The sequence below is a fragment of the Crassostrea angulata genome, chromosome 4 (assembly GCF_025612915.1).
Source record: "Crassostrea angulata isolate pt1a10 chromosome 4, ASM2561291v2, whole genome shotgun sequence".
Classification (NCBI taxonomy): domain Eukaryota; kingdom Metazoa; phylum Mollusca; class Bivalvia; order Ostreida; family Ostreidae; genus Magallana; species Magallana angulata.
Window position 1 is genome coordinate 16,242,074 of NC_069114.1, and position 18,276 is coordinate 16,260,349.

General features: G+C 35.5%; 4 protein-coding genes across 4 annotated transcripts in view; 1 reads left to right on the forward strand and 3 right to left on the reverse strand.

Annotated features, from left to right (window-relative positions):
- The first annotated feature begins 123 nt into the window (after positions 1-123).
- LOC128181613 (rho GTPase-activating protein gacF-like) lies at positions 124-6,937 on the forward strand. The gene is made up of 9 exons (XM_052850082.1): positions 124-219; positions 469-709; positions 1,016-1,172; positions 1,480-3,353; positions 3,489-3,676; positions 4,113-4,254; positions 4,717-4,914; positions 5,492-5,649; positions 6,218-6,937. Exons 2-9 carry the CDS (start codon positions 475-477, stop codon positions 6,368-6,370), a joined length of 3,105 nt encoding a protein of 1,034 aa, XP_052706042.1. The 5' UTR covers positions 124-219; positions 469-474; the 3' UTR covers positions 6,371-6,937.
- Positions 6,938-7,193: 256 nt separating this feature from the next.
- On the reverse strand, positions 7,194-8,099 carry LOC128181614 (uncharacterized). The gene has a single exon (XM_052850084.1). The coding sequence runs from the start codon at positions 8,050-8,052 to the stop codon at positions 7,390-7,392; it is 663 nt and encodes a 220-aa protein (XP_052706044.1). The 5' UTR covers positions 8,053-8,099; the 3' UTR covers positions 7,194-7,389.
- Positions 8,100-9,638: 1,539 nt separating this feature from the next.
- On the reverse strand, positions 9,639-13,671 carry LOC128181089 (kyphoscoliosis peptidase-like). Its single transcript, XM_052849359.1, has 5 exons — positions 13,503-13,671; positions 12,488-12,709; positions 11,419-11,534; positions 11,034-11,150; positions 9,639-10,698 (listed from the first exon to the last, which is right to left on the reverse strand). Exons 2-5 carry the CDS (start codon positions 12,695-12,697, stop codon positions 9,750-9,752), a joined length of 1,392 nt encoding a protein of 463 aa, XP_052705319.1. The 5' UTR covers positions 12,698-12,709; positions 13,503-13,671; the 3' UTR covers positions 9,639-9,749.
- A 1,379-nt stretch (positions 13,672-15,050) lies between these two features.
- Positions 15,051-18,276, reverse strand: part of LOC128181247 (uncharacterized) — a 29,993-nt gene continuing 26,767 nt past the window's right edge. The window contains exon 31 of the mRNA XM_052849570.1: positions 15,051-17,923. Within this exon, the coding sequence (XP_052705530.1) occupies positions 17,848-17,923 (76 nt within the window). The 3' untranslated portion in view covers positions 15,051-17,847. The remainder of the gene's footprint in view (positions 17,924-18,276) is intronic.

Here is an 18,276-nt window from a genome sequence, read left to right on the forward strand (position 1 = left end):
ATAAAAACGGGATAATGTTGGCTTTATGTTGTCCCTTATATTTATTACTAGTGCGTTAATACTTGAAAAAAGGACAATGGTTCCATGTTCTATGCATTTCTCGTTTTTTCTTAGAGGACCCGGTCCTGTTTACATGTGAACCCCTTTCGTATTTTATCAACTCTTCGGGCGCTGCGAAGGATTAGAGTGATGTGTTTACATTCGTGAGATTTATAATAGGTTTGTATCGCATGTGATTTATTTACACTGTATATTACGAGTTAACGAATTACCGTAATGCTGTTAAATTCTCACTACTGTCAGATTATAACACACGTTGATTGCACACATTGACACAAGATGAATGTTGAACACGTTGAACGCCATTGGTCATGATTTGAAAAGTAACGTGCGTGTTCAGTTTCAGAACCCGACATTCGAACATTTCATCTGTCCCCATTTAGACACTTTGATTTACTTTAAAAATAGTAAACTATGGAAGAAGTAAATGGAAATGTGCGAGATGTGCTTCAGACAACACTGAACAATAGTCAGAGCCTCTCCCCCAAGTTAGCTGGTATGATTAGGCGATTCAAGGCCGTGACTACCCTTTTGATGATGAGACGAGATGCAGCTTATGCTGACCTTGACACATACACAAAACGTCTCCACAACTGGGTGGATGAATTTGATGAAACAATGAGAACGTCAATAAAAGTGGCATTTTCAGGTTTGTTACTTTTTTTTTTTGGATTTATAGGACAAACCATGCAAGACCATTCCACAAAGTATTTTTTCATACATGTCACATGGCCTTTAAAAAACAAAAACACAAAAATCGTATAATATTGTAAATTCTTCCTCTGCCAGTGTTGAGAGCATTCTACAACACGTGGAGACAAACTACCATTTTGAAAAAAAAAAATGCCATTTTGAAAAAAAAAATGTTTGAGTTACACTGATTTAAAAAGTGAAAATGCTAAAGCGTTTTTATGACCAACGTTTCAATAATGTAAGTTACTTTAATTTTTATTAGAGAAATCTGCCGTCATTAAAGCTTGCAGAGAAGAACTAGAAGAAGAGTTGTCTACCTTGGGTGTTCTTTTGAAGGAGTCAGAAAAACTTCTTACTGGTTCAACCAACTTTGACGCCACTCAGAAAAAACATGGAAAGACTCTGATCACAGCTCTGAAGTAAGATGTCTTATTAGCTATGTGAAATAGTATATTATAGTAGATATATAGTAGATATACTGTTGAATCATTTAAATTCATGGGGTCAATTTTAATGGATTTTTAAAATTTGTGAGCATGTAATTTCATGGATGGGCTGGTTTTCAGTTCCAGTAAGAAGGTTGATTCTTTCTTGATTTGTTTTCATATAAAAATTTGTTGGGAGATCTACCCACAAATAACACAAAAATTGAGCCACCATGAAATTGAATAATTCCACAGTACCGGTATCTTGTATTCGTTTGATGTTAATTTTTTTTTGATACAGGATGATGAAGACAACTAGTCGACTGGAAACAGGAGATGTTGGTGAGAATCTGTCATGCCTGAGCCTGTCTACTCTGCTTGATTGTGATAACCTGCCTGAACTTGGACAACTGGTTACAAAATACTCCTCAGATGAAATGGTTAATGTGCAAAAAGAAGAGAAGCCACCAGAGAAAAGCAAACCATCGGAGAAAAGCAATCTAACTGGTCAAAGAACAGAATCCACTCGCACAAACTCGAACAGTACATCTGAAATTGAAAAAGTTGAAGAGTTGACTGTGAAGAAAGTCAAAAGGAGTAATAGTGGTCAAAGGTCCAAGGAAAAACGGTCCAGCAACAATCAACAGAATCAGAGGTTTATTATCAGCCAGCTAGAGAAAGGTGGTATAAGTAAACTAGGAACAAGGTGTTCAACAGGTGAAACTGGGTCAAAAACAATGGTCTCTGACAATGGAAATACTGAAGAGCAGAAAACAAGGAGACAGATCATCAGAGAAGCAGTATTCAAACCTTTCAATGGTTCCCCCCAGAAATCATCAGTCGGCAAGAAGAGGGACCGTTATAATGGTGCGGCTGATTCAATGACAGAAGCCCAGAATTGTACTAAAATTGTCAATAGTGATGCGGCTTCTTCACAGGGGTCTAAGACCTCGGGAAAAGACCAAATAAGTGTGAATGACCTTTCATGGGAAAATGAGCTGACAAATTCTGATGCACATGTCACCACACAAAATAGGGTTGAAGACAATGCAAGAGTTTTAGTTGAGACAAAGATTCCCAATCCAGAGAAAAAGACAACCATGTCGAATGCAAATGAAACCAAGAAAAGTGTTCTTAAAAATGACTCCCTGTCGGTAGATAAGACACCAACATCACATGCTGACATAGACATGAAGTCTCCGGAACCTATTCCCATGGGAAATGGAGACTATCAGAGGACAAGTACCCCAAAGAGTTATCCACCGGAAAATATAAAAACTGAACTAATAACTCCTGAAGAGGCAAAGATTAAACAAGAGCCACAAATTCCTGCAGATGTGAACAACAACTGTGCTTTCACAAGTCAACAAACTGTTGAAAACGCAGTTGTTAAAAGGTGCTTCTCTGTGTCTTCAGCAGAGACCTGGGAAGATGATGTGGATGTGATGGACAAAAAAGTTGATAAAAAGGCCATATTGAAGGAAGAATTTCCAGAGATCATCACAGGAAAGGACTTCTCAACCAAAAGCAATGAAACTTTGGACGGAACTTCGCCTCAGAAAGATGTGAACTGTAATGTCATTGATTCTGGCATTCATTCCTCAGATGATTTAAGCTCAGCAGAGAAAAGTGAGTCAAGAAACAATGAAGAGCAGGAGTCCAGTAAAAATGTGATGAATGGAGATGAGAATTTTTCAAACAGTGTTGTTGAAAGTAGCCAGAAAGAAACTGTGTCGAATGAACTGGACTGCAGTGTATCAAGCATTCCTATGCCAAAGTCTCCCTATCCCTCAACAACTACCACATCCCAAGAAATTCCAAATTCCAAAACACTATCTGGCAGCCATTCGGATTCCTCAGAAGATTCAAGCTCAGAAGAAAAAAATGAGTCGAACAACAATGAAGTGGAGAGGTCTTTTGAATCAATTGTGAATAGGATTGACAATACTTTATCAAACAATATGATTGAAAGTAACAAGAAAAACCTTGTGTCAAATGATTTGGATATCAGTGTATCAAAAGTTCAGTCTCCAGAGTCTTCCGATCTCCTAGAAAAAAACCAGGAAACTCTAAATTCTAAAACCGTAACTGATAGTGTAATTACCAGGCATGCAAGAGAAGAAATAAACAGAGATAGTGTTATAACCAGGCATGTAAGAGCACACCAGAGTGAAGGTCAGTTCTTTCTAATTCTTGCTTTTTGGGGTAATGGAATTCAACTTTTGAATTTATTTGATATTCGAATGAAATAGCTAACAGTCAAGAAGAACAAAAGAAGTAAACTTAGCAGGACTATGATTGATTTCTTAGGTAAAAAGCAGTTTGTTCCTCCAATACCTGCAAAGATGCTCTTCAAAGCCGGCACCGAGGAGATAATGAAGTTTCCGATCGGCGTGACCACTAACAGCATGGGGGAGGTCCTTGTAGGGGACACGGGAAACCATGTTGTCCGAGTGTATAACAGTGAGGGGAAATATCTCAGAGACATCGGCAAAGAGGTATGATTCTAGCGTAGTCACAAAAAAGTTAATGTATTGGGTCTTAAACACGACAAAATTGATAAACTTTTTTAACAAAATTGTAAAGGGAAATAAGTCAGTTTTCAATATTGTTAAAGTAGAGTTTGAAAATCAAGTTATTCCCCTTTGCAAATTTGACAATTTTTTTTTTTTAAATAGAGGGTCCTCTTTCCAAATTATATGTTGAAATTGGTCTGAAGATCAAAAAAATTAAACTATTATTATTTTTTAAGGTCTAAGAACTAGTCAAATTTATTCTTGCTCTAACAGAATTTTTGGCTTTATATTCATTTACTACACCCAAAACTTGAAGTTTGAATGCGTGTTTAATCGAAGTTTTAAAGTGATATTAAAGCAATTTACTAAATGGCCAATGATGTGTGGTAATGAATGTTTATCACAAGTCTTTGTTTAGATGTACATGAAGAGGCCATCGGCTATTGTGGTGAATCACAAGGACGAAGTCTTTGTTAAGGATGACGTTGCTGTGTTTGCATTCAAAGCTGATGGGACATTCATACGGACGATAGCCAAAGGAAAACTTGGTCACCCTTTTGGTAAATGGAGTGATGAAATAACTTATGAAATTTGTTATGCTACTACATATAGCAGAGTGCATGTATTGTTGCCCAGGTACATAAACTGTATTTGGAGATTTTGCTACACAAGTAATTAATATATTAGGATTAAAAAAATAATGTGTTGATTTTGAGCTAAAAATTCTGAAGTGTAATGCAACAGGCAGGTATTGTTTTATTTGATCATGAGTTATTCCCCTTTTCAGTTTAGCAGTAAAATGAATAAATGCAGCCAAATTTGATCTAATGCGGCAGTGCCTTAAAAAACCCCAAATACATTTATTTTTTTTGGCCTAGCTACTGATGCCTTTCTCTTAACATTTCTCCTACAGTGGATTACCTTCTTAATACAGACTAAAACAAAAAAGTACAGTATTGATAGTGCCCAACACTTAAGTCTTTATTGCACTCTTTGATATTGCATGAGTTGAATCTTTGTAGGTTTGGCCTTGACCCCTGACGGATATCTGGTGACCTTGGATACAACAAGGAACAATCCAAAAGTGTTCGTTCTGTCGCAGGATGGATCTCGCGTGGACTCCTTTCCCTTCGCACACCTCTGTAATCCCAAGGCCCCAGGCTCCTCCAAGTGCAGATTCCTTGCTGTACAGGCCGAGAGGCTCATAGTCAGTGATCTAGGTGTGTGTAAGAGCTGTGTAATTAAATCTGTTTCAATGTCATTCTTCTGACTGGAGTGAGTTAAAGCTGTGTAATACTGTAAACCTGTTACATTTGCCTGATTTGGCTGTGTATTCTATTTAGCGTTTTTGGCAAAAAACGACATCCGCTAAATCAAGTACATTGCCAAATGTAAAATGTATAGCTAGATAGATAGGTACATGCAGAAGTGCGCTAAATCAAATCCACACTTACTTGTTGAAAAATGCAAATTCTGCCACATATTGCTCATCCTAAACATTGTACATGTACAGTATCTTTCATTCTCCTGACTTGGATATGTAATAATTAAGAGCTGTGTAACACGTTTCATTCTTTTGACTTACCGGTATATGTGTAAGCTTTCATTCTTTGTACATATAAAAATAGAGAAATGCCATATAAGTGGCATCAATGTAATGAGTTGTGCAAAATAATAAAGAATATTAAGAAGTTCATTCATACTTTAAAGAGTGCTGTTTTATAGAACCGGTTCATTGTTTGTATTAATGATGTACAGGAAAAAGGACATTTTGCAACTTTTTCTTATTACTTCCAGGAACAAGTTTTATTTACATATCGGATAATTGGGGACAGATCCTGTTTGAGTTCGGAGGGTACGGTAGCTATAACGGACAATTCCGGGAGCCTTCCGGAGTGACCACAGACCAGCAGGGTAACATGCTCATCGGAGACAGCAAGAACGACAGAATCCAGGTAATTGGGGTGCTTGGATGAACTATACAACTAGAGATGATGGTAAGCGTTGTCACAGCATTGGGCTGTTTCCTTCAAGTCGATCTTGCTTTATTTGTGAAATGACTTTACAATCGATGCTCCTTTGCTGCATTATTTCAAAGATTCCCCCAGTAAGTAAATGAGTAAATAAAACAAGTATATATGATTCCAATACTTTACTGCACTATATGCAATGTTTAAACCTTGATTTATTTTGCCCCACTTGCTTTGGGTGGGTGTTTGGGAAAGTTTATAGCAAGTTATAACTTGTTAGACATACCTGTACAGACATAGCTGTATCAAGGTGATTAATGATGAAAAAGAATCTGAACAGATATACGTGATTGGGCAATAACCCTAAACACAGTACATGTATATATGCATTTGGATGCAAATGCTTTCAAGATTATGCTATGTCATAAAAATGTAGAATATTTTGCTGTATATGCATGTTTTTTATCATATATCACAGCAAATTAATGCCTTTAGAATAACTCTTTCCTAGAAAATGTCAACTGTTCAAAAAAAAAATTCCAATAATTTTCAGATCTTCAAGCCCAATGGAACTTTCCTGTGCGACATTCAGTTTGATAAGCCTATACAAAGACCCTCGGACATTCACCTGACAAGAGACGGCAAGCTGTACGTCTCAAACTTCCTTCTGCACATTGTTTCTGTGTACCAACTGGGTCAGCCATGAGAATAGGATCAAACAATGGACACCAAGTCCCTCAGACTGTCAGGCCTTTAGGCCCCGACTGAGAATAGGTGCTACGTGTTAGGTCACTCTCATGAAATGTTAATTGTGGGTGTAGATATTTGACTGTTTGAAAAAGTTGTTCTTTGTCAGAAGTGTATGCTCCCATATTCCTTACGGAAATGTGGTTTATGGGAATTGATAGGAATGACTTTCTGGACTTGGATAGTCATGACTTTTTGGGCATGGATAGTTAATTGACTTCATGGATCGTTAATTGACTTCTTGGATGGGGATAGTTATGACTCTGTGGTCAATGAATCGACTGATTACCACATACAAAAATTGGTAACTGTGACATTTGAGTCGTTAAAAAAGGGCGAATTTTGGTGACAGATTATTACTTTGTTTTGAGGAACTTTGATTGAAATAAGTGGAGTATAAAGTTTCCATTTACTAAACTATTTCCCCTTTCATTGAACTTAAAAGAGCAGTGCTCCATTTATGTTTGATTTTGTTTTTGATTTTTTTTCAAATAATTTTTTGTATTAATAAATTACAAGAAATTTCCGTTTAGTTTGATTTTTTTTTTGTCATGTTCAGTGGAATAGAATCAGATAAACCTAAAACTTCCTGTTTTTTGAATCAGTCTAAAGTTGTGTGGGCCTACAGAAAAATGATGATTAGAAAATACTCAGCAGTTTTTGAGTTGTTATCAAGGAGGAAGCTAGCTAGATGTCATTTGCTCTGCCTCATATTAAATTCCAATTTCTGCACATTTAAAATTAAGTAATGTACATTTAAAAGCCATAAATAAGAAAACTGATTTTAAATTAAAAAAGAAACATCTATATTTATTCATATTATATAGTTAACTGTACATATATTGCATTTTTCTTAAAACTAAGAATTGTGGTGGGAAGAAATAAATACTGGCATAAAATTAAAAAAATAAAAACAATTTAAAAATAAAAATTTGTTCTTAAGATATGTCTATTTTATAACTAAATCAAGTTCACATTTCACCCCTGTTTGATTTTCTCAATGAGTGCTTTCACTTTTTCCAAGTCCTCTGGACAGTAACGTGACAGGTAAACTGGGTTAAAGTCAACGAGGTCCTGATTGGACGCCTCCTCGGCCCCGTTTAGATTCCTCTCCCAGCGAGATCCGATCATGTCCACTAAACTCTCCTCCAAATACCTGGCCTCCATCTTACCGTCCGGAAAATACTGGGGGTGGTGGGGCTCATGATCGTAGTGGTGCTGTAGCGCCTTCTTCCAGCACGCATTGTCCATCCCGTGCACCCAGCGCGCCGTGTACCCCACTCCCTGGGCCAGAGTGAACTTAGTCAGGTCGTGACGCTCTGCGTCCTCCGCGGTCATGTGATCCAAGAATTTCTGCACCCTGAAAAAAGCTTTCTTCACGAATTTGCGATGTGAACACACCTGGCTGAAATGCTCTTTCATGTTGAACTCGTCAATGAAGAGTTTATAGTAATCACTCTCCTTATCGTGTGCACCTACTGCATGCTCTGCAGCACTCAATTTCTCGGGGTCCACCGATATAACATTGTCATAGGCATACGACACTGCCTCCGCGAAATTCTGTTCAGTGCATATTCTAACGACCTCTTCTTTTTTGTCTTGACCTACAATTTGCACAAGTGTATCTAGCTGGGTTGCCATCGCTCAAGCACCTGACGAGCGGAGTCGTAGCGTATCGCTGTTATAATGCTTATTTATAAATATGCGCTGTAAATTTTCATTGAGTGGGGGGATTTTTCCAGTCTATTTATAGAATTGTTTACAATCCTATATCAACATGCAAATGCTAGAAAGTGTTTACGCTCTGAGATGAATTAGTAAATAACTAGCATGATGAATGTGTAATGGTATTGCATTATCATGCATCGCAGTAATATCAAAATTAAAACGATCGTGACAATACTATAACTGAACGGAAACTACTCAGTTCCTCTCTATTTATTTTCATGCTGTGAAAATAGTGAATTTACTTATTGAATCAGATACTGTTGAAACTGATAACACCTTATCCCTCTGGCGAAATACGAGATCTATTTTTGAAAGTTGAAATTTTCAGATATTTCAATACGCCAGATGTATTTTTATCTTTTCAGGGACGCATACATACTAGCTGTAGTATTACATATATGTATAAGTCCCCTATTGCACTGATTTTATAAACAGCATCTGTAACTTTTCAATAAAAAGAAACACGAAAATTCAAAATTTTTGGCACGCCTTATTACTATCTCAGCTTCCAAATAGAAAATTTTACGATGAACTCGTGGACTTTTTCTAGCGGCATGCATACACTGTACATTCTAAAATTATATTACATCTACATGTACTTTAATATTAAAAATCCCTATACGCTGCAACAACCTATAAATCTTCGTAACAAAGTAATATTCTAATATGTATGTAGAAATTCTGACATTTATTATATTTTTGTTGTTTATAATGTACTAATCCTTCGTTTTTCTGAATGCAATTTCCTTATAAAAATAACTTGAATAGAATTGGGGAAGTTCCATTTTTCTGTTGAAGGCGGAACACAAATCAATTTAGTAAAAAAATAAATCTTATTTCTATGCAAGCAGATTGCATACTATACGACCGACGCCAAATTAAAACAAACGTATTTTCACGTGGGAAGGGGGGTGTCAAGCGGCAAATAATTATATATTGAACAACTTCTACATTAACCACAGGTACCTGAATTTTTATCAATCAGTCGCTTAATAAGTCATATATTGAAAAATTCTACCCCTACTATTTATAAATACTAAGCGACTGATTGATAAAAATTCAGGTGCCTGTGCATTAACACCTAAAATTCTGTGAAGCACCCGAAAGTCTTTCTCCCAGTTTCGCGCACGGGACAAGGGACTTATTTATTGATTGCTGTAGCATCTAATTAAAATGAACGAAAGTTTTTTAAAGGTGAAATATGAAGGTGTCACTGTTTATCCCTTAATTCTCATGATAGAGTGTACGGACACACCAGAGATTTTTCGTTGCATTATGCATGTACATGTATTGTCATTCTGCATGTGTTACATGGACTTCAAGAAAAACATTTAAGAAAACAGAATTGTTATTGATTGAAGTAATCACGTGTACTTTACAACTTTAAGCAAGGAAATCTCAACATATATCACCGTTCAGACTCGCTCCAATTAAAAATAATACTACTGTATTTTCATAGCCATGTTCTTAACTATTACTTAGAGAAGAGAACCAACATGATCTGATATCTAATTTTAATATTTTCTTTCGTTTTATAAAGTGCTCTTTTTTGGGAGGTTAATCCATGTTAATAAATAGTTTAAAAATGACTCCAATCACATAGAGCTCTTTTAAACTATAAAGAATTTGTAGAGCGAGTTAAATCTTCCTTGCAATTCATCAGAAGTACTGCCGAAGATGACGATGGTCTCGCCGGCCTGTGGGGTCATTACGACCCCCTCCCAGGTCCCGTTTTCGCCACACTCCAGTGGAATGTCCTCTACATTGACCTGTCGAAGGTGGGATGACGACAACCGAATCCGAACTTCCGATTTGGAGGGAAGTTCACGAGAATTTGGTTCGTGTAGGGTGCACTGGTAGGTTTGCGCATGCGTGTAGACGTAAGGAAGTGATTTGACATAGTTATTGCAGTCTGTACATTTCAAGTTGTACCGTAGCAAAAGTTTTGGGCGCTCTGACTGTACTCCGTCACGTTTACCAAATATCTTTAAGACGTAAGTTCCGGGAGACGGTGGTCTGCACTGTATGCTAAAGGTCAGGGTGTCGAATCGATACACCACCGTGTACTCATCCATGCTCACTCTGTCCACCGTCTCCAAGGTAGCAATTACGTTGCGCAAAAGTACGCTAGCAGCCAACGTGATGTGGATCTCTTTCCTGAAGATGAGGATCGGTTCCGTATAAGATAATTCAATCCCCCATTCTTTACAAACTTCTTCCAGCCTTACAGTCTTGTTGAATTCATCCAGAGAGATGGGTTGTTTCATCAACTGCCAGTTGGTGATGATTTTGGTGTCGGTACTCATGCATGGGTAGTGATCGTTGATGAACTTATCAGGATCCGTTAAGAACCAGAATTCCTCAAACTTCGGAGTCCATCGGCCTGCTTCGTCTTCCCGCCCTGCTCCCCAACAGCAGTCCACAAACCGCCAGTCTTCCTCCACGAAAACCGCATTCCAAGAATGGTTGGGTTTGTCACGTGATGTGAAGGGGATTTCAGGGTCGTAGTCGAAGCGTTTTGCGAACCCTGACAAAGTGACCACCGGAACACCAGCGCTCCTACAAATAAAGTTCAGTGCTAATATAGCGTATTTATATAGAAAACAAATTTTATTTCAGTCGGAACATCGCTCGGCCTTTTTCGTCAAGTCGAGAACTGACGGAAAAGGCCGAGCGATTTTCCGATTGTCAGGTCTAGGGTCACATGATGTGTTATGTTGACATCAGAATTTTATGTTCAGTTTCCAGCACATTTTGAATGATACACTCGGTATATAGATTTGTTGAAAATAGCCCAAAAACTTCAATATTGGGATGTTACAAAACTTAATTGAAAGTTAGTCCATAAAAAATAACTCTATGTAAATGCATGTAAAGTTCTTGTATCTTCGTACTTGCACATAGCCGCAAACAGAGTAGCATAGCCATCAGCATGTGTGCACCGTCTTCCTAGAACAGTGCTTGGCTCTGACGTCATGCTATCGTCATCCATGGAGTGTGAAGCTTCATGGCTGAAATAAAAATATCAAATATTGTAATGATATTAAAGTGTTGCTAATGTGTGTCCGTACTTTTCACTTTGACATGTGTCGTGCATGTTTATTAGAGAGTTGTGTTTACCGGTATGCACTTGAGTGTGTTTTTGTATTCTCAAGTTGGTTTATTCTTTCTTGTAAAATATTGATCATGTGGTATATGCAACCCCCCCCCACCCCGGTTTCTGATGCGTTGTGCTACTTTACACCTCAAGTGTTGTACATCTGAGGTGTTTCACCTTACCTGATGTTTGCCGTTATCCACCTGTAGATAGCCCTGACCTTTTCTACATCATTGGCTGTCATTGGCGCCAAGTAGTTCACAAGACTCTTGACCGACGAGGCCGCATTTGAGGGTGTCTGAAAAAAAATGGCAGAAAAATCGCAAGCAGTTGATTCCACTTTTAACAATTATTTTGAAGGGAGGCTGGATGGCCACCAATTTATACCCGTCATATCTATCTTGAACATTTTTTGGCCGTAAACTACTTATAATAAAAGATATTAATACATGTATTTCATTAAAACAAAATCCAAATAATTAAAGATATGAACTTTGAGATTTCCCCCCAAATCTTTACTGATACAGAACTCTCCCTCTCAAGGACATGCATCAATATAGTGTCCTTTCTGACATATTTCATTTAATATATCAGAAAGGTAAATATTCTAAAAATCGGCTGGTATCCAGTTCTTTAGGCTCTTAAAGTGTATCATTGTTTTAAATTACTTGTCTAGCTGGCACTAAATAACGCAATTTTAGGTGACGCCTTATATATGTATCTTGTCCCATACATATTTGGTAACACTTATTATCCATCACATAATCTTTCATATGTTTGGTATTTTTATCTTGCATTCACACGACGTTGCGGTTGATTATCTCTTGTTATTACGAGTATATTGCCGGTGTCAAGTGGTTTTAACTATATGTGTCGAGTGATCGTTGTTGAATGTTGAAGCATTGGATTTTGATTGTTTGATAAGTTATTGTGTTAGTTGGACTTTTCGTCCATTCTTTTTGTCAAGTACATGTATTGTTTTGCCTACAATTGTGAAGGAGGCTGGATGGTCAACAAAAAGTTCGCCATCAGATCAATCTCAAATTTGTAGATTTGATTTTTAGGCTGCCAATAAAATTATTAAAGCAAAGAAAATTTGCATATATGTATTTGAGCTCTAAATTTGAATGTTTTCCTATTTATATTTATACAGAGCTCTTCTTCTCAAGGAGGTCAATACAGTCTTAAAAATGGCCACGACCATCCAGTCCTCTTAAACTTAAAGGTATTTGTACTGTAGTAGTATCTTACGTGAAGCGCATGCTCGTCTATCTCCCCGAATTTTTCAAGATCTTTGTCTGCGAGAATGTCTTTCTTTTTGAATCCGGGTACTTTAAGGTTCGGCACGGGCTTGCTTCTGATGCGCCCTTGGTTACCAGGACCACAGAAGAATCCCACTACGTCACCGCTTACGACGTCATCAGACGTGAGGTACACCTCTACCGTTGGACTGTTTCCCATGCGTGTTGGTTTCTGTGTGGGGAAAGGGGGGAATTTTTAAAAGAAATACGTTGAAACAGTTTATAAAGGATGCACTCTTTAAACCAATTCCAAACTGATTTTCTTTTTTATTACAGCTGCAAAGCCGGGCGGGGGGGGGGGGGGGGGGGGGGGGGGGGGGGGGTTAACCACTTTTCATTCGTTATATTTATCCACAGAAAATTAACCTTAAGGCTAGTTGGCATCTTTGATTTACTTCGTGCCTGTATTTATTGATTAAAATTACAGTTTGTGAAGGATGCATTCGTTATTAACCTTAAAGCTAGTTCGCATCTTTGATTCACTTAGTGCCTGTATTAATTGTTAAAAAAGATAACCATTTCGATTCTCAACACAACACTTCTAGGTTAATAAAAAGCCGAATTTTATGTTTCAGAGAAATTCTTTTAAGTTAGGCAGTGTTTTTCTTTTGCTTTGATTTAGTTTTCAATATATTTTACTTTAATAAATAAAATTAATTACAAAACTATGAATTTTAATCTGGATTTAAAAAAGATGTCGATAAAAGTAGAACATTATCTGGTTTATTTTTATCACTATTTACAAGTTACAGAAAATGCTACATAATGAAAATTTACAGAGATTTTCTAATGTTATTCTCGTCCTCCCTGAAAATTTTCGTAAGACACAAAGATTTATTCCTGATATAAACACGGAAACAAAAGCCTAGCTCTGTATCCCCGGAAGGATGTATTTTATTTTGATTTACTATATACTATTTTCGTACTCGAATTTTGTAATCTAAGCGAAAATTTGAAAAACTTACGTGCAACTGTCCAATATTTTGATTGAAGATAAGGTCGTACAAGGGACAATGGGGAAAAAATACACGACTACTTTTACTTTTGTTTCAGTAATTACTTATGAGTTGTAGAATATTTAAATGTCTATTAGTCTTTAGAACACTCAGTCAGTCAGCTGGAATCACATACAACAATAATCTTCTAAAATACACATGTAGATATTAAAATATTTGTTCCGCGGACCTAATCAAGTAATTCGAAAGGTAACGCCAATACAATGATATACAGGCTTGTCTTCAATATAACGCTTTCATTTAAAAATAGAATTAGAAAATCTTCAAAATATGAACTCTTTGTGATTTTAAAGCATGAAATACCGGTATCGTTTCTATAAATACTATTTTCGCCATACTTTTCTTGGTGGGATGCGGTGTAGGCTCTTTTTATGTAACTATATGATGTTTATTATATTAAAATTGCTAATTTTTTTATATCAATTGTTAATTCTTTGGACCCAGCTGGTAAAAAGTTTACACTTTGAAAAAAAGGCGGAGTGCTTTAAGAAGGAAAAGAAAAAAAAAAACGTTCCAAAGAATTACAAACACCTTAGGGTCCTCTCAAAACAACAAAATCAAAAAAAAAAACCCGGACAAGAATAACATATGGGAGGAAACCCCTTTTCCAGTTGCTGTATGCCTGTTCTACTATTTTATTATGAACTTTTATAAGGAAATAAGCTATGAAGTATTACGCTGTGAATTATTTTAATAATTGAATACTCGGAAAAGTGGTTTTGACTCATGAGATTTTTAAACAATGCTTTGCTCTTCCTCATTTTTTTTTCGACAAGTTTTTTCGACAAGTTCACATCAAAAGGGGAGAATAATTAAATAAAATTATGTTTGTTTCAGGGCGGGACTGGGAGGGTGGAAGGGGGGGGGGGGAAGAGAAATTGCCATAGACCCATAGGCCACATCTCTCACCTGAGTAACAGATCTTCAGTAAGAATATAAATATCTCCATCCACGTTTTTTCATCTCAAATTATTTACAAAACTCTTATTCATGTTTTTAGATTCGTGCTTTAAACAACTGATCTAATATATTTTTTAAGAAAGCTTTCCTTCGAATTAGACTTTTAACTGCAACTCGGTAAGTTTTCATTTAATTTATCTGATTTTTATTGCGTATTTATGATAAACTTTGCACTTCCTCATTAGGTCCATAAATCAAGAGTTTGAATCAACCTATATATCTAACCAATATTATGGAGCTTGTAAAGTAATAACACAATATGATAATCCAACAACAAGCAGACTTTAGTTTTTATACTAGTTCTTTTATTAGTATGTATATTAGCCAAAAAGTTGATCTGGATTGTAAAGATAGTAAGTGCACAAACTCGATTCACGCTATCAGGAAACTCGCATAGCAATATCTTAAATTGTACCCACAAAGGTCTTGATAAGATTATCGATGATTTACCCCTTGATATCTTTAGTTAACACTTCTCATGGGGTCAAATATGAGGCCAGTGGCTCATTTGAGATAAAACCAAACATAAAGCTGTAATTGAATTTCACATCTTTATGGTATAGATGTTAAACAACTGAGATCACAATCAGCAATGTCAGACATACATACAATAATTAACACAGCTCACAACTTGTGCATCCGGACACAGTCGGAGATGAATTGTGTGACACATGTATCATGACACATTACACTCAAATGTATTACAACCTAGGCATATAAAACACATATTTATCATAAAAATGGAATATGACTATAAATGCAAGATATACAAAATGTAAATTATCTACTGAACTAGTAGAAAATTTTACACAAAAATTGAATACTTTAAAATAGTTTCTTCATGTATGAATATTAAAAATGTGAAGAATGATGCAGTCTTTTTATGAAATACATGAAGCATTCATAGTCAGCACAAGCTTAACCTTGACAGTTTTGAAAGGTCACTTAAAAAAGTTCTAACAAAGAGTGATTCTTAGAATATTTTAACTGTTATCAAGAAAGGTCAATGTTACACAGATCAAGGACACAAAAGAATATTAAACGACCTTGACCTTTGATTTAAGACCTGGGGTTACTTGATCACATTTTGTTTTGAGGAATGTTTGCAAGAACAGTTATGACTTCAGTCTGATGACAAAAGTGGAATAAGAAGAAATATGAAGGTGATCTTCAAATTAAAAAAAATTAATTAATTAAAACCAAATATTGTTTGAAAACAAGAATTTAAAAAGTTTCTAATGACCTTGATCAATGTGTAGAATCCATGTCAGTTAAGAGTTCAGAGGTTATGACCTCAGAGAATCAGACTGGCAAACTAAATATTTAAATATATCTTTATATGATCTCTTCTCTTTTTCTACATCATCTTGGCATCCCATCTTAAAATATGAAGGCTAAAAAACATTCAAAATAAACTTTGGTGGAATAAAATATAATACATGTACTACAACTGAATTGTAACAAAAATATAAAATTTCATAAAGTTCAAACCAAATAAAGCATTCACCTAGCATTATTTGGCATCTCAGTGACTAAGGTATTTCTAAATAAATGGTTTTAAATTTATCATATATATACATATACACATAACTATTGAAACACTTTTGAAATGTTCAGTAGCAGTATTTTACCGCTGGCCTTCATAAACTAACAAATAGATTTGGGTCAGACCCAGAATAATGAGCACCCTCCGATACCTGGGAAGATAGAATTATACAGTATATTGAACACACTGACTGATAAAAAAAAAATACGCTAACAGTCTGAAGAATTTCAGATGCACCAAATACAAGACATTTACAAATTTATGGCTTTGTTCACTTCACTCAGCTATAAAGCATTCAATGTAAAATTGTCAATTTCATTGGTTGTAATTTTGTATTTTTAAAAAGCCAAGCAAGATATATGGGAAATCTCCCCTCCATTTTTTCATAAACTACAAAATCTAACTACTTTCTTTACACACTATAATTGTTGACGATCTGACTAGTGGTAGTGTCTGTACAGAGCACTGTTCTAGTGATATCTAGTGATATCTGGTGATATCTAGTGGTCCTTACTGGGATTACAATAAAGCTTTCAAATAAATGTAGTAATTCATCTCCCTAAAATACTATTTTTATAAATTTCATCATATTATCATCAAACTCCACAATCTTTGGATTGAAATATACAGACAGTTTAAGATCATCAAAAAAAAATCTTCAAAAACTTCAAAGTTCAATATTTACCCCCCCCCCCCCCCAAAAAAAAAAAACAAAATAAAAAAAAGAAGAAGGAAAAAATAAACAAATTTGCTTACAATCAATCACTTATCAAAGCCAAATTTTCATCATAAGTATATATATAGATCAGGACTAATCCACAAACAACACTGTTAAAATTAAAATTAAAATATGAAATCTTAAAATTATTGTGAACAAAAAATGCAGTAAAATAAATATCACAGACATGATGAATCTTTTGGCTGTGACTGTAACACTTAGCATACAGACATGCATCGTGAGGCTTTATAATGTGAAAAAAAAATTCACAACACAATATGTACTCTCAAAAAAAAAATCGAAAAGAAGCATTCTGGTATTTCAGGGAAATTCAACATTTTTTTTTTCATTATTATGTAGTGCCAAGGCCAAATAATGAATGTAACTATTGGTTCTCAGGCACAGCAATATTATGTCAAATGTTGACACATTGATAAATCTTATTGTCATACTGAAAAGAGGGTAAATCAATTTTCATTTTCAATAAAATTATGAAAATTAATTAATTCCCTTCCAAAAAACCTGCCTGCTTTATATATTTTTAACTTTTTAGCATGAGAGCCAACACATTAATTTATTTGGTTTTATAAAAAAGGGGGGTGGTCACATCTAAATTAGTTATAAAAAATATTATGCTTCAAATGCCATGTAACAATCATAAAATTCTGGTGTGAGGAGAGATCTCAAGAAAAAAAACAAAACAATACAAACAAAAATACATAAAATCCAATGTAATCATTATACATTCTACAGGTAGATGTATTGCTAACAAACATGGGTATTTCTCAGTCTTGAATACAAACTTTCAAATAATCACTAACAGGAATATTTCACAGCTTTTTTTTTTTTACTGTTACATGTGTTCTATTTTTGCACATGTAGTATACAGTCAATAATCGTAATTACATGTACTTCTAAACACTCTCTGGAAATGCATTGTACAAGCACCTGTTACATTCGCTGTGAAATGGACACAGTCCATAGTCCCTTGAGTTTCTCAACAACACATTATATAATCTTTTATAAAACTAGGTCAGTGAGAACCAGTCTTTATACACCGTCCAATGGAATCATCGTTCTCTCCCAGTGGCAGTTGGGGGAGGTTTATCAGCTTCATAGATTAAACGAAGATTAATAAATGCAGACCTGGAAAAAAGAAAAAAGTTTTTAATATGAATGTGCCTTACTTATAGGTTAATTTTAAATATACCAAAACATGCAGGGATAAAGTAATTTTGTTTATACAGGGGATGGTCTCCACAGCCTATTTTTGATTTCTTTATTTACTATGTAAACACCCCCCCCCCCACTACACACACACCCCCATCTGCACATGCAAAATTCAATATTGTCAGATATTTCAAAATTCAATATTGTCAATACTTGCTTGCCAAGCATTTAAATTTTTAGTTTGATAAGATGCCCAAACTTAATTTAATAACTAATAAATTGTGATGATATGTCATTTCAAAAAGCATAATTGGATAGAACAAGCAAGC